The following is a 16,194-nucleotide window of genomic DNA, read 5'->3' on the forward strand; positions in this document are numbered from 1 at the left end:
TATAAACAGAATCTCATTTTTCTGTCTAAAATATTAAAATGAGATCTTGTATTTTCTCTGCTTTGAGAAACAAAACCCAACATAGCATGCTGTATTCAAAAGCAAACAAATCCATTCCTCTCTATTTAGATTTACCCCTTATACTTCTTCAGAAATCAAAAACATCGTCATCATCATCACCATCAATATCATCAACATCATCAAATGACCAATCCCAGTCCTTAAATGCCAGATCAAGTAATCTGCAACATGAGGGTTTGATGTTTAATGAGTGTCATACTTCTATAAAAGACTTAACAATTCCTGTTGCTATCACTAAACCTTTTTAACTGAAAGACTGTTTAAGGTAGGTGGGTTTGTTCCTTCGCCTATCATGAGTATGAAGATTCAGTTAGTGTTCATGTGAGCTAAGAATATTGCATTCATTGCAATTTCATCTTAAAAATCATTCAATATAGAACACTTACCATACTGATTTTCCCCAAAAAAATTTCAGTAAGGAAAAATAACATGCACATTTTATAAAACTTTCTGCTTTCTGTTTTGCTGCTGTTCTTGCTGACTGAGGTGGTTTTACACTCTCCTGCTACTGCTTTCCAGACAATAATGCAAAGCTAACAATTTCTCCCGTAAAATCAAGTAATTTTGAGTGCTGAAAAGAACATTGAATAAGATTGCTTCATCTGAATGTACAAACAAATACAGCAGGATTTTACTATATCCCAAACACAATGTGATTACACTATACAGCTATTCTGTAGCTCATTATTTAAAGTTAAGCAATGCCAGAAAAGAGGATATATCATCTTGTTGTCTAGGTCTCCCTGTCTGTGCTCCTTGTATGGTCACTACAGAACAAGGAAAGCAAGCAAGGCAAACCCTGTCAGCAAATGAGTCATTTTACTTATCTGAGGCATTTATTTTGGGATGGGGTGAATCATTGTCTAGAAGCACTCATCTCTTTCTGTTGTTATTGAAGGATCTTAGACAAGTATCTTAAGTACTTAACTTTTCAACTGCTCTAGCTACAACAAATGAAACCCAGCCTAGTCATCTCGCCATGAGCTGAAAAGATCTTTAATCAGGGTTATATGCTGAGCATAGGATGCAGGCATGGAAATCTTACCCTAACAGGGCATCCATATAAACACATTACATTCTTTAATACAGTTAATCCCATGTTTTAAACAAAATGGGTTTCAGGGCAGTTTGGATTTTCAGGCTTTAAACTATTTAAACCTTCAAATGTAATATAACCCTGAAAAGGCTCAATATTCATTTCTTATATGAACTATGGCTGTAACACTTAAAATAATTTATTAGGAGGTAAAATACAGTAAAGTTTTTTTTTCAATTTGGAATTATCCTTTTGGCACAATCCAACTGAATGGCAAAGCAAAAATTATACAGTCTGTATGAAAAACTGGTTTGCCTTTTCTTAAATCCTTAAGAAGAGCAACAGCCACAAAAACCTTGGAGAAACAATCATTGTGTGAAATTCGTAGCAGAGACAGCATTTTTAGGACCATGCATCTTGGAAGGGACCTCAGGAGGTTTCTAGCCCAACCTCCTGCTCAAAGCAGGACCCTTCTGGCTGCAAGGCCAGCCCAGGATGCTCAAGGCCTTGTCCTGCCAGGTGTTGAAAGCCTCCAGGGATGGAGCCTGTACAGCCTCACTGGCCTACCTTTCTGCGTTGGCTTTTCCTTCTATCCACCTGGAATGTCTCCTGGTTCAAATGAGCCCCTTGTCTCTCACCCTCCCACCATGCAGCACCGATGAGCCTGGCTCTGTCTCTGGGGCAGGCAGCTATGGGAGCCCCTGGAGATGTCCACCATCCAGGCTGAACAGGCCCAGCTCCCTCAGGCACCTGCTCTGACCATCCTAATGGTCTCTGCTTGGTCCTTCCTCAGTGTGTCGTTGCCTGGCTGGAATTTGGGGGCTCAAATGTGGAGGCAGGGTCATGCTGCAGACTATGGAGTGAAGAGAGGGGGATAATCCCCTTCCTCAATCATCCAGCTATGCTCCTCTTGGTGCAGTCCCAGAGCCTCCCTGGCTGCCAGGGCCCAACCACTCAGTGCCTAGATTGAGCTGGCAGCTACATCTTCATTCTTAATAAAGTTCTTAAAGGAAAATTAATTATTCCACATGGTAAGCCCTCACACAAAAGCCTCATAGAAGCAACACTGAGATATAAATCTGCCACAGCAATTACAGTGATTTATGAGTATGTGGCTCCCAATTAAAGGTGTTTAAATCCATACAAATTTCCACTGGTTTGACAGACTTGCATTAGTAGGGTGATAGGCAACATGACCTCATAGAACTACACTTTTCATCTGTTAGGTACATTTGCAAGGCTAACTTGGAAACTTTAACTGAAAAATTAAAAGCTTTACACACTAAAATATTCATCCTCTTCCTTTTCCCACCAGTATAGAATGGTAAATAGTGTGCTAATAAAACATTTTGTACAAACATTCAAGAAGATTGAAAAAAAGGTGTTGGAAGAAGAATTGTTTTCAGAACACTTAAGAATAGCTTCTGAATAAGAATTAGAATTCGTAATATACCTTTATATGTTAACAGCAAGAAACAGAGTAACACTACTAAGATAGGCTGTAAACACTATGCAGAAGTAATCTACTTGTCCCCCAAGCTGTCATGAATGTTCTCTTGATTCATGCTTCAATCCTATCACCAATATTTTGGTTAGTTTTGCACAAAGAAACTTCAATAATTGGTCCCTAAAAAGTCATTAAAAAAACCTTTTTCCTTCATGATCATCATAAAAAAGACCTATTAATTTAAAATCCAAATTATGAGGTCTGATCCTCTTTTAAATATGTAAATTAAATCACCAAAAATTGGACTGTATGAAGGTTAGGAGGGAAGCGAAATTAAAAATACTCTAAGTCCTTTCACTATGCATTTCCACCGTTTAAAATACCAGTATGTGTTTAAGATCTAACTCTTAATAGCATAAGGCTGTTTTGTGGTAGCAGCAGCATCACAGCAAGATTGTGCTTCCCTGCATTCCTGTAACTCTGGCCACTCACCCAGCCAGCTGAAATACTGGTGCCAGTCTGGTCACAGAAACAAGGATAGCAATCCTGTCTAGCCACTGCCCAATTACCTCTCTGGGGAAAAATGTTAAGCCTTTGCTAAACTGGAACACTGCAATGAGCAAAATAAGTCAGACCAGCCTTTCCACAGGCTGCCAGCACTGGGAACTGATAGAAGTATATACATAAGCACCAGTACTGCAGGTGATGAAAAAGAAAACCGGAAAAAACCCAGAAACTCTGCACTGTGCAATCATATAAATGCTATTTGCAGAATGCTATCACCTCCACAGCACAGTACAGGATTCTGCTCCTTAAAAGTGATCCAGAAATAGATTTTTGTATGGACAATTTTTACCAAGTCAGAAGAATCTGATAAGATTATTCTTTTAGGATTCATGAGACATTAGCATGAGTCCTTCTAGGCTGAATAAGGAGTTGAAACCAATTGTAGTACAACATTTAACACAAGGAATAAAATAGCAGCTCTTGTGTCACCTTGGTTTGTTTGGAGGAAGCTGTCGACTTGGTCGTCTGATGGACTGGTTTGGCTGTACCTTCATGGAAGTTCTGGGAGAAGATCGAGCGAAGGGGTCTGGTGCTGGAGGCTTCTTGGGTATTTTTTTCGCCAGTCGGCTCACCCATTTTTGCTGTTCTTCTGTAGAACTAGCTAACAGTAGTAGATTCTTTGCCGTAGAGATATCATAATACACTGCAATAAGATTTAAAAAATAAAAATTATTTGAAACATGGCCCCACATCAAAAATTAGCTGTCAGATTACCATACTGTCATAGTCAGCTCAGAGAAATCAGGAGAGAAATCAAATGCAAAATGAACCAGTTGGTTTCCTGGCTGCTGACAGTGCCTCCTCCTTATATTTAGCAAATAACAGCTCAGTACTGTGGAAGATACACATTCACATGGAAAAAACACAGGTAACACAAAGAAGTGTGATTGAGACCAAGAAATTATATAATGTTGTGTCACAGGGAACCTTCACCAAATGCTTTCCATAGCACTGTTGTTTCCCATAGCAAAGAGCACAACACAAAGTGTGAGCACCTTACAACCACCACACTCTGCTGCACGAGGATGACAACACAACAGATATGTGCATACCACAGCCACATGCCATCAACTCACAGAGGGAGTGACCCTCATGGAGACACCCTCAGAAAGGGGCTGATGGCCACATACTAATAAAAGACAATCCAGCGTTTATGTTTAGTTGGTGTTAGGCCCTTACTAGAATCCTCTGATCTATTAGAATGCCTTGTGACCCCAGCACTATGTGCGTATTCAGATTTGCTACTTACCTTTGCAAGGCGCTATAATCTCTTCTTTTTTATCCATGTGATCTTTGTGACATTTGATATGGCAGCGGCGACATTCCAGAGCAGGAGGAGGTTTAAACATGTGCCACAGTGGCTTCATACAAGCTTCACAATTGGTTGGGAAGTGGTAAAGTGTAGGTATAAACTCATGTCCTTTGTGACAAATGTAATTTGACTTCTCTCCCATGGGCTCCACAGGAAATTCCTGATCCTTTTTGCTCTCTCCTTCATTAGCATATAGGATCTAGAATGAAAGCAAAATAATCTCAGTACTCCTAGACAGCAAATATAAATTCAGAGTCATTATCTGAGCAGAAAGATCGAAGAATTACGCCAGAAACAATTTTTCAATGATTTTTTAGTAAATATTTCATTAGACAGTATTTTTGACAATGTCTAAAATACCCTGTCTGTTTCACTAGAAATATTAATTTATTAATGAATACCTGAAATATCCTTGGAATTTCCTTGGCATCTGCTCTGTACACATCAGTCTGAGTGACTGGTCGGACATGGAAGAGTTTGCTATAGGAAACAGTTGCAATAAGGACAAAAATTAATGTTACCAAAATGATACATTTGACATATTAAGTTAGGATACAATATACCACATTAAGACTTAGAACCATTACAGATTTGTCAAATTTGTACCGATTTCTAATCAGTTGGTTAAAGTCTTACCAGCTGAACCCTGCACATGAACTCCCAAAAACCCTAAATAAAGTCACAAGCATCCACCTATATTTGCAAAAGCAATGAAAAACCATCATCATGTGACTTTAATGGCTACTGGCAGCTTTTAACACAATCCTTCCCCATGCTCCAGCCTCTGAATAGCCACATTCTGCATTTATTAAGAAAATAAAGTAAGTACACAACACACCTCTAAGGACATGTTGTAAGACAAAATATATGAACACTGAAAATTATATCTGCTCTGCTACAGTTTTCTTCACATGTTTTGCTCCCAAGTGTATGTGAGGTAGCTCTAGCTGAGCTAGTGGGAGCAGTTCAGTTACATCTGGGCTCAGTGAAGCTCTCTGGATCAGTCTGAGCACCACACTGTTCCTCCTGCACCAGTGCCTACAGCAAACCCAGCTCTTCAGCACAGTGGGTACCCAAGGGTCCAGCTTTATAGTTCAGATTAAAAAGGTAATGTCCCATGTGGTGGTGTGCTCCCAGACTGGACCTCAAAAGGCCTTTGGTCACAGGTCTTTATAACAGAGCTCACCCACAAATAAGAAGGAGGAATCACACATGGCAATACTTACTCTAGGTCCAACACCATATGGGGATTAGATTGCTCTTTATCTTGTTCGCTGTCATAGAACAGGATCTTCTTGCTGCTTACAATTACATACTGTTAGGAGACAAAAGGATAAAATATGTTTTAATCCAGCTCATCACAGATGTCAAATATGTCACAGCAATTATCACATATGTTGCAGCAATATTTTTCTACAATTTGATTAAGTGGTACCCAAATGGACAATAGTAGTACTATATACTTAGTCCATACCAAGGAATTCATTGCACAACAAACAAAATTTTGATTACCTGAAAAATCAAGTTATGTTATCAGATTAACTGATTTTTAAACATATTTAAATATCTATGAAACAAAAATGAAAGTCTGGAAGAAAGTAGGATAAAAGCTTTTGCTTTCTATTTTATTGATTTAACTATCACTTAGACTGGTATAGAGAGAGAGTAACTGTCATCCTCTGCCTATTTCATGTGTGCAGGTCGCAACTAATAGGGATCATACTTAAAAAGATCACTATTATACTTACCAGAATAGCTAGCAAAGTTCACTAAAAAACTACTTACCTAAAAGATGTCCTACTTCCAGAATTTTGCCTAGAATTAACAGTATGACTCAGCAGTAAGGAAACTGATATGAAAATGTGTATGTTAGATTTTGGACAAAGACTCACCAAAGAGGTTACTGCGAAGTAGTAAACAAATGAAGGCTGCACAATCAGGAGGAGTAGTTATTAGCCTTATCTCCTAAATAAAGAAATTGTCAAGGGCATTTGATTCCACAGGCTGCCTAATTCCAGCTATGTAACACTTCTGGGAATGCTTATGGTATGTATAAACATTTGAAGATCATGAATGACTGTTCTCACCTCTGGTTATACAAAGAGGTGTCTTAACCTATTGCAATCGTCTTAAGCTACTCCTCTCAGATGCAGCTATCCCAGCTAACATATTTTATACATTAAAGTAATGAAAGAACACATATCAAATAAAAATTGAAGTGCTGAAAACCTACATTAAGTTAAAATTGAGACTATGCATGAAACAAGATCATAAATCTGGTTTTCTTACCTTTTTAACCCATCCAAACTTTTTAGTGTTATTTCTAAGAGGTATTGATAGCCAGCCTTCCAATCTTGATTCTGAAAAAGAGAGATGTATTTAAGAACAGACAAAACATTATTTTTGAGAGTACTGTGCATTTTAAGAGTTGTTGAAGATCAATAGTAAAGCAACAGAGCAAACATGAGAAGATGAATTACACAACAGTAAAAGGTCTTGCAAAGTAGATCATGGTAAATGTTCACGAATACATTAAATAATGTAACCCCTGAATACAGCCAATAACCAGCAATGCAGTCACAAAAAAGTAGTAGGCATGAGGAGGAAGGGGAAGAACAAACTTGCAATTATAGCACGCACATTCCCTTTAGTACTTTTTCAAGTCTTGAAAGCCTTATGTCTACCAACTTTTACCTTTTACAACAGCACCTAAAGATATTAGTATATACCACACAACATCCAATCCAAGACAGAAAAATAAAAGGCAAATTTCCACCACAAATAACCTATCTACCCCATAGGCTGGGGAAAATGTCAGTTTAGTATTCTAATTAATACTTTTTGAATAATTCACACTTTCTGTAATTTTTTTCTTTTCTGTGACGCTGCCTGTATCTCCTAGGGTTTCTAATCTAAAATAATAAGTTTTGGCTAACTCTTGCCTGAATTCAACTGCCCTTTCACACACCTGCAATATTTTATATTACACTAGCACATTTGTCAGATTTGATTTATCAAGAGTATTAAGAGCTCAGCTGTTGCTTGACATACACATTTCAGTAGTCACCAAAAACTCAACAGGATCACACTTTCCCAGTGCTTGGTAATACATAGGATCACATACCCTTTGACCCTATTTTTATAGCTGCACTTAACACAAGTGTTTCTTCCCCCTGTGCTTTATTAAGAGGAACTACTCAATTGCAATAATATTTTTTCAATGACTTTTCTACCCTAGAAGATAACCTCTACTGCTGCTGAGGAGCCTCCAAGTCAAAAATACTGAAGCATTAAGCATTAACGAACACAAAACCATGGAAAAAACAGAAACAAACTCCAAAATTGCAAAAACTTCTTTCTCATCATAGGGCATTTGCAGGTTCCTGCCCATGTTTAACATAGCGTAACAAATAATTATTAGATATTCATAGAATTCTTTTTGTGTCTAGAGAGACTTAAAGCAAGATACACAGATACACACACTGTCTTCCACATTCATTGCCCTACCAGCATTGCTGTTGATGCCCAATTTTAATACACAGATCAAGTACATGAAGCAGTTCTGTAACATGTGCTTTGCCTCGTACCTGCCACCTTATGTTGTTCCTTTCAACTACAGCTCATAGAAAGTGTGTCAAGCATAATGCTGATACAGAAAAATAGCCTACCCCATATCCAGTAAGCACGTGTAGTACAAAAAAAATGCATGTTTCTCGTATTTCCTAAAATATAATATTTTTCCTATTTTTCTCTGTAATCTCTAATACTATTGCATGACATTGGACAAAATGAGAGCTTCTGATTAAACTTATTCACTTCTGGTGTCCATTCAATACCAACAGATCAGATAAAGGGCAGAATATTCCAAACTTCTCACAATGCATGCTCATAAACACTAGGATGGAAAAAACAACAGAAGGCAACCATCCTACCTTAAATCTTTTGTAATTATGTCAGGAAAAAGTCCCAGCTTAGCTATGATTTTTACTTTAGAACAAAGCAAATCCATGCACATACCACAACAGCAGCTAACAAGGAAAAAAAGTATGTACATAGCTTTTCTTATATTAGAAGCTTCAAAGCGAAAACGAGAGAATGAGGAGAATGGAGTAAATGCATTATTCTTTACTCTAGTTTGATGGAATAATGTCAATATCCCAAAAGAGGTTCTGCCTTTAATGGAAAGGTATTCACACTTTAAAGTGTGAATTTCACTCAAGTGAAATACAGAAATTTGAATACAACTAAAAAATCTACCTCTAACATTAACACTAAACAGAACATTTGTTAAAAGTGTGTATGTGTAGTCACATAAAATGAATATAGAATTAGTAAAACAGAGCTCTGTTTTACCAGGGCCTTATCATTCATTATATACTTTTAAGGCAAAACAATGTAATACTCAGGTGACTGAATTTCTACAAGAAAATAATGTATGTTTAAATGTGAGGAGTTAGATGTTCCACACTTCACTTAAACACAAATATATGACTTTTTGGTATCCAGTACCTTAGGGTTATAGAGAGAGCTGCAGATACTGGGTGGAGGCTACCATAAGGCTCCAAGCCATAAGGCTCATTTGTTCAATGCTTCAATAAAATATGGGTTTATAACTGTCAGCAAGCATTTGCAAACATTTAGAGAAAACAGGCCAGTTATTTGTTCATGCGAACTTTCTCATGTCTTTGATAGCAATGTTTACTGCCACTGCAGTGTGTTAACTGCCAGATTCGGCTTATGTTTCTTTAACAATGTAGTAAAAGTGTTAGTTTTGAAACAGAGAAAAGGACACAGTAAGAACAAAACCAAACAGTTCTTGGGGATGTCACCTGTGCTATCAACTTCTGTAGGGCTGTGGGAACAAGACAAAGGTTCTTCCTCTGAGTCAGAATCGGAATCAAGAAGCATGCGAGAACTGGAAGGCTTAGTGGCAATACTGACAGAGGTAGAAGAGTGCTGATAGGTAAAGGACATGGATTCCATAGTGTGGGATTGAGTGATATGGACTAAACATAAAGCATAAAGGAGGAAAAGCAGAAAAGAAGTCAAAATAGAATCTCTAAGAAGAGAGTATTAGTTTTACAGTTCATCACATACACATGGTAATCGCAAAGTAACCACCAAAATAAAGTGAAAAAATTATTTGGTTCTAATAGAGCACAATAGAATTTTTAAAAAATCTTTAAATAAATGTAAGGTGAAGTATTATGACAGATTTAGTTAGCAGGTGGACAAGTGATCACTGTCAAAGGATCAATAAGGTGGCAGAAATAGATGAAGACGAAGTCACAGAAACATCAGATCATCAATTTAATACTCCATCTTCTATGGAAAAACACGAGTATAAATGCAGTTAATGCAGAAATACTAATAAAATTAGCATACCAGGGTATCCATCATCTGCCTCAGACTCGCCAGGTCCACTGCCTATGCTACTGTTGTCCAGCCCAATGTGCAGTGACTGCAGCTGGGAACGAAGCTGTTCAATGTCGCTGTCTTTGCTGTCCAGAGTCATCTGCAGTTCAATCCGTATCTGACTCTCTTCCGCTATTTGCTGCAGGGATAAATTGCAAGATTTCCTATTATCACAACATTTGATTACTCAGAGAAAATATAAGTAGAAAATTATGCAGAATATATAGCCAATCTCAATATATATTCTGTGTAATTCTTTTGGTTGGGGAAATTCAGAAATAGAGACTGGATATGCTACCTTAAAGTCTGTATCAAAACTGTGATTTTACAGAAAATACTACACTGTTTATATTTGCAAAGGAATCTTACTGCCTGCATTTCATTTATTTCCTTCTGATATTTGATCATCATCTGGGTTAACTTTTCTCGTTCAGACTTCAGTTCCATATGCAGCTTCCTGTTTTCCTTTTCCTTCCGCCGCACATCAGTGTCAGCTCCCCGCTTGACTGGACCCTTCCGATTCATGATCTCAGCCAATTTATTCACAGCCTTCCCACGGGAAAGAAAAAAGTGACAAAAAACACACTAATAAATACACACAGTTAAGTTGTGAAGAAATAAAGTCTTCTATCTATAAGCAGGTGCTCTTCACGATAAAGACCTCTGCTGTCCAGTACTACACGATTGCTTTAATTCAATGTGTTTACTGGAAAACATAAGACAGTAATGATGCCATTTTTACTTGAAGCAAGCATTAGCTGTGAACACTTCCACTCATTTATATAATTGCTTTCATTTTCACTAGCTAGACCCACAATATATCTTTGTATTAAAATGTCACTTGTTTTAAAAAAAAATCTGAATTTATATCAGAAATGTACTTCTTTATAGACCTTATAGAGGAATATAAAGCAAGACTGAAATCAGTAACAAATCATCTGATAGAAATGAAGACTTGCTGGTGGAATGCATCTGGATTAGAAGTTCCTCTATTAGAAATCATAAGGACCCAGTTTCACTACACTGAAAGTCTACTTAGTAGAAGAAAGGAAAAAAAATATATATCTTCTTTCAGAGCAAAAACAAATAAAGCATTACTCATGCATATAAAGAGTTTACCATGGAAAGTTTTCTATTAAAAATTATTTGATTTACAAACACTATCTCTACATTCATTTAAATGCATTTGCTTACCTGGGTTTTTAATGTCCTTTCATTCAACAACTGTTTCTCAAATTGTGCTTTAATACTTCCTACATTTGCTTCTTCTTCTTTTAGCTTTGTAATTTCTGTAGCAAGGCAATCAAAAAAGATTCTATGAAAACTCATTACAAAAGAATATAGTACTATTAAAGAACAAACTTGTTTTCAATTTAAATCACATTTGATTCAGAGAATACGTACGTTCTTGTGCTTCCTTCAGTTTATTGTTTAGTTCTTCTTTCTCATTAGCAAGGTTAGCCACATCACTAGTTAGTGTCCTATTTGCTTCCTCCAACTAGAGAAAAAAACAGGACATGTGACCATGTAACAAACTCATTTGGCATACAAAGTATTACAGGACAGAAGGAAATGCTGCAGAGCAAAAGCGGGATAAGGATAAGAGGACTTGCTGTAAAAAGGGTAGGGGCACAGAAGAAAGAATGGTCAGAGAAATGCATGGAAGAAACACAGCAAGAGATTTTTGAATTTTAATCATAAATAAATATTTTTTAAATGTTAGATATAATTGTATATCTGTAAATCTGCTAAATAGCAATGGATAACTCAAACTGCAAAAAAAGCTCAAGCTCTACAACCTCTACCAAAATCATAAATCAAATAACTCACTGAGGCTATGGTGGCATCTTTCTCAGTAAGTTCCTGTTTATGCCTTGCCATCATCTCTTTAATCTCCAGCTCTTTCATAATCTTCTCTTTTTCCAAATCAGAATACTGTTCTTCAGCAATGGAACGGGCAAGTTGTTCTGAATCTGCTTTTGTCAAAGTAATCTCTAGCTGAGCAGCCAAGGAATCTCTGTAAATTATTGAGATATACTTTTAACTTTAAAATGGGTAGGTTAGGAAGGCAGGGGAAAGAAAACAACAAAAAGCTATCCTGATCTTTTTATGTATTAGTAGTCCATCTAGCAAACCTACCTCTCATCCTGTAACTCTTGTATCTTTTGCTGCATTTCTTTACAAATTTTGGTCTTTTCCTCACATTCTTCTTTAAGTTCTCGAACTTGTGTCTTATACAGAGTCTAGAATTTAAAATTGGAAAGAAAATTATGTGATTTCTATATTCTTGAAGGTCCACAAAAATTATACAAGTTGACATGGTATGCAGTTCTTTAATCACACAAATTAGAGTATAATTGTGCAATGCCTTCTCTAAACTTACCTAAATGTCATAATTATTGACAAATGTGTTTTGGTTATTTCACTTTGTTGCTGTTCCTTCTTTAACATGTGTATTTCTGAATGGATTGATGTACGATATACATTTTCTATGTTTGTAAACATACTCTTAAAGATACTTTAAATGTGAAAATCACTATTTCATACAAAATCAGAAGTATCAGAAGCAGAGAAAATTAATTTATTTTTCTCTACTATTTTAAATCTTTGATGTAATTAGGAGTACATGAAGTTTAGATTCTAATCACACAAATCCACGAGAATAACTTAAAATTCAAAATTTCATGCAATCTATACAAATCTACAGCTCTAAATTCAAATGACTGACTACAGGACAAGTAACAGACAACTCAAAGTGTACTGCACAAATTTCAAGACAGATTGCCTCTCTCTGACCCATCCACAGCAGTCAACGGACCTCAATTCTCCCCTTCTCTCCTTTAATATGTGTAAAGTTTTCATCTATAAAACTTTAGGTAGGCCTTCTCCCTGACATAAATCCAGAAGGAAATTTTAATTTTCTTTTAATAATGAAACAAGCCTTTTGGCATCTCCTGCAGTCCAACTGGCTGTGCATTGTTAATGAAAATCACCCTCCACAGAGCAGTGATGATTTTAAAGTACAATACCTATTTATTCTGGTGCACCTTACCACAATAAATCAAAAACTTCCAACAGATCTACCAAGTTTGGTTGTAATGCATAATTTCCTTCTGAGCTGTAAGTGAACGTTTTATCACATCCTGTGAGAATACACCTCTTCTCTACCATGCCACATGGAAGAGACGCTGAATGCAAAAGGCTTGAAACAAGCAGAAAATTATTCACACTGTGGAAAAATGAGCTGCTTGACTCCTTCCTCTGAACTTCCCTACAAAGCTGGGACATTTCTCAACATGAGTTCTTTTGTACTGCTCAGTGATCAAGATCAAGGCTGCAGACAACACTGAAGACAGGCACAAGAAAAACAAGTAGATTTGGGTTCGAGATGTGAAACGTCTGATGGCTGAGGAGGAAGAAGAAAAGCTAACACTGTACTCAGTAAACAGATTAGTATAAAAATAAAGCAGCATCAAACGTACTGAGAAATATTGTTCAGCTTCGAGCTGATCTTGAAGCTCTTTCATTTGTCCATCTGCATCTTGACGTTCCCTAGAAAGGAATAAGATGCTTCAGAGATATAAAGATATTCCAAACCAGTAAACAGAAAAGACAGCATTCACTCTTGAGATCTTCAGTGATTTCCTGACCTAAGTATAGTCAGCTATTAAACCTGAAGATTCCTCTGGGTACCAGCTCTTTTTCACTTGTACAGCTGAGAACACTGCCGTATAAAAGGTCAGTTTAATATTGTTGACACACTAACTACAACAGTGTCACAAAGTTTAACCAGTAAGAGACACTGATAAAGTAAACAGCCACCAAAAGAATCTTATTTCCATGTAAAATGTCACTGATCTGACCAGTTGTTTTGGGTGTCTCATTTGTTAGTGCACAGTCTGTGAATGTCTCTATTCCTTGACCATATTTTCTTGAATTCCTCTGTTATTGAAATAACAGTCAGTTCCATAACAACAGAAATGCAGCAGAAAAGACTTCTGCCAGTGTTCCACATTATGGCCACTTTCTACATGACTAACTGCTTCTTGCTAACAGAAAAGATAAAGCACAGGGAGATAAAACATCAGAAATCATAACGGAGCAAGGACTGAGATTCACCTGGTATGTGTGGTAATCTTGTCTTTTCATTCACAAGAGAGATCTTTATGTAAAAAAAAAAATATTTCCTTACTTACTATCAGGTGCAAATACTACTTGTAAGATCTTGAAGAACTGCTGGCACTTGAAGCTCCAACAGATGTGTTTAAACATGTGTCATACTAGATATTTCCCATGGTAATGCTTTGCAGCTCTGTAGTAGTATTCATTTCCAACTCTGATAAGGTCTCCTAGACTAATAATTCCAGTAACTTTCCTCTTCACTGAAGTCCTACATCATTAAAAATAAGTACCTAGACCTTCAGTTAAATAAATGTTTCTCTGAAGTCTTCAGACTCATATTTAAGCTGTGTTTTTTAAGATTTTCAGGATAGCAAACATCTTTTAATACAAATGTATACATTGCTGAATCATGAGGGCAGGTCTCAATAAGAGTCACTGTAAATTATTTTAAAGAACAGTTACGTTTTGCACTGTAGAATAGCAAATTCTTCGCAGCATTTTTTAAAATTAATATTGCTCTCAACTTGTGTTCCAAAAATATTTAAAAACAGTAACATGACTGAAAAAGACAGAGCAACTTGCATACTTGCGGAGTTCATTGTTTTGCTTTTCCAGGCTTAATTTGATTTCCTGAAGGTGGTTATTCTCCTGTTTTAACTGCTTCTCTGACATTTTCAAGGTGTTGACCTGCTGTGTTTGCATCTTAAGGTCATTTTGAGTGAGACAGCGCTTTTGTGTTTCTTGTTCTATTTTTAATGTCAAATTTTTTACCTGAAAAAGAAACAGAAACCTGTGAATTGTACCGATCTACACAGGAAAACAACATTTAAACAGTCTCTAATTGACTTCCTTTACATCTTTGGGTAAATCAAAGCTGCTTCCTGGATAAAGGCATTAGCACACACTAAATTAGCTAGTTTTTCCATGGCAATCTCACAGCATTTACTACTACAGAAGGAAAACCTTTTAAAATGAGTAACGCTGAAATATTTCAGAAAAATAACACCATATTCCATGAAGTAGACTTTTTAAAGTTCCGAAGACAGAGAAGGAAAACTTTGTTGCTGTTTTCATTCACAAATATTCCTAAATATAGCTATAACAGGAAAAATAGAGCATTGAAGACAAGGTTTGACTCAAGACTCCTTTTGTCAGTGTTCCTTACATCTTCAGTTAGTATATCCTTTTGCCGAAGGAGCTCATTTATTTTCTGTTGCGATTGTTTGAGATCACAGTCCAACATGGAGCGCTGCTTTTCAGCTTCCAACAACCTATTTTCTACTTTCTGCTTTAAAGCTCTCTCTTCCAAAAGTTTCTTCTCCATTTCTGTGAAATAAAAGATATAAAACATCAGTGAAGTGTAAAACAGCAGAATTTGGAGGCCAAAGGGAAGACAATGTCTACCCTATACTAACAATAAGCCACATGTTTCTCCTTTTAAAACTGAAGAGAAAGGCTACTTAAAAGTGACTGATTAAAATTTTCACAGTAAACACACACACAGAGGATGCTTTTGCAAGCATTTCTGAGCTACAAGCTACTTTTGAGTAGCTCTTACTTTTGAGTTTCTAGATAATTTCCAGTTTGTCTGCAACACCTCTGAGATGAACAAAAAGGGTGGAATTTTAAAAACAAAACATTTAAATCTACTGTGCTCCGACTGTGATAATATAAAATCCAAGAGCTGAAGCTGTCTGGGAACCTGATATGCCAAGTGACTCAGCCAGTATTACTAAACCTTTGCTGCTTCTTTGGAAGATCTGCATGCTCAAAATTTTTGTGAATGTTCTGCAATTGGAAGAACGGGATGTGTAGGTAGCTTTTTTATTAGCTGCATAAACATAAGCCCTTTAATTCAAAAGTAAGAGCCATCTTCTGGAATTTTTTGGTAATTATCCTTTTCTTCAAGACATTTCAGTTGCCATGAGGTGCACCAGAACATGCACAGAGAAAGATATTATATAATCTACTTTGTATAATTCACACCTAAGTCTAACTGTGATGTCAAATATGTACCTTTCATGGCTTCAGATTTTGCTTCTTCTATAGACTCATAGATTTTATTTTTGTCTGCTAATCGTGCTTTTGTGGCTTTATGTTCAGCTTCTTCTTGTTCAAGGTTCTGCTGCATAACTTTAAATTTATATGTCATATCTATTTCCATGTTGCTCTTTTCCTGTTAAAGAAAAAATAACATTGAAATAAAACATTAAA

General features: G+C 36.5%; 1 protein-coding gene across 3 annotated transcripts in view; it reads right to left on the reverse strand.

Moving 5' to 3' along the window:
• Positions 1 to 16,194, reverse strand: part of ROCK2 (Rho associated coiled-coil containing protein kinase 2) — a 101,820-nt gene that overhangs the window by 3,219 nt on the left and 82,407 nt on the right. For 2 of the 3 annotated variants that reach the window (XM_085056860.1, XM_085056859.1), the window contains 17 exons: positions 15,997 to 16,156; positions 15,146 to 15,306; positions 14,567 to 14,751; positions 13,341 to 13,410; positions 11,998 to 12,101; positions 11,689 to 11,875; positions 11,263 to 11,356; positions 11,053 to 11,147; positions 10,228 to 10,407; positions 9,829 to 9,997; positions 9,273 to 9,449; positions 6,733 to 6,803; positions 5,670 to 5,758; positions 4,845 to 4,923; positions 4,381 to 4,642; positions 3,561 to 3,774; positions 136 to 242 (listed from right to left, as the gene is read on the reverse strand). In XM_085056860.1, coding sequence (XP_084912986.1) covers positions 149 to 242; positions 3,561 to 3,774; positions 4,381 to 4,642; positions 4,845 to 4,923; positions 5,670 to 5,758; positions 6,733 to 6,803; positions 9,273 to 9,449; positions 9,829 to 9,997; positions 10,228 to 10,407; positions 11,053 to 11,147; positions 11,263 to 11,356; positions 11,689 to 11,875; positions 11,998 to 12,101; positions 13,341 to 13,410; positions 14,567 to 14,751; positions 15,146 to 15,306; positions 15,997 to 16,156 — 2,391 coding nt within the window. In that variant the 3' untranslated portion in view covers positions 136 to 148. The remainder of the gene's footprint in view (positions 1 to 135; positions 243 to 3,560; positions 3,775 to 4,380; positions 4,643 to 4,844; positions 4,924 to 5,669; positions 5,759 to 6,732; positions 6,804 to 9,272; positions 9,450 to 9,828; positions 9,998 to 10,227; positions 10,408 to 11,052; positions 11,148 to 11,262; positions 11,357 to 11,688; positions 11,876 to 11,997; positions 12,102 to 13,340; positions 13,411 to 14,566; positions 14,752 to 15,145; positions 15,307 to 15,996; positions 16,157 to 16,194) is intronic. The other variant, XM_085056862.1, reaches the window with a different exon arrangement.

Source organism: Lichenostomus cassidix, chromosome 3 (assembly GCF_008360975.1).
Source record: "Lichenostomus cassidix isolate B80296 chromosome 3, HeHo_3.0, whole genome shotgun sequence".
NCBI lineage: Eukaryota > Metazoa > Chordata > Aves > Passeriformes > Meliphagidae > Lichenostomus > Lichenostomus cassidix.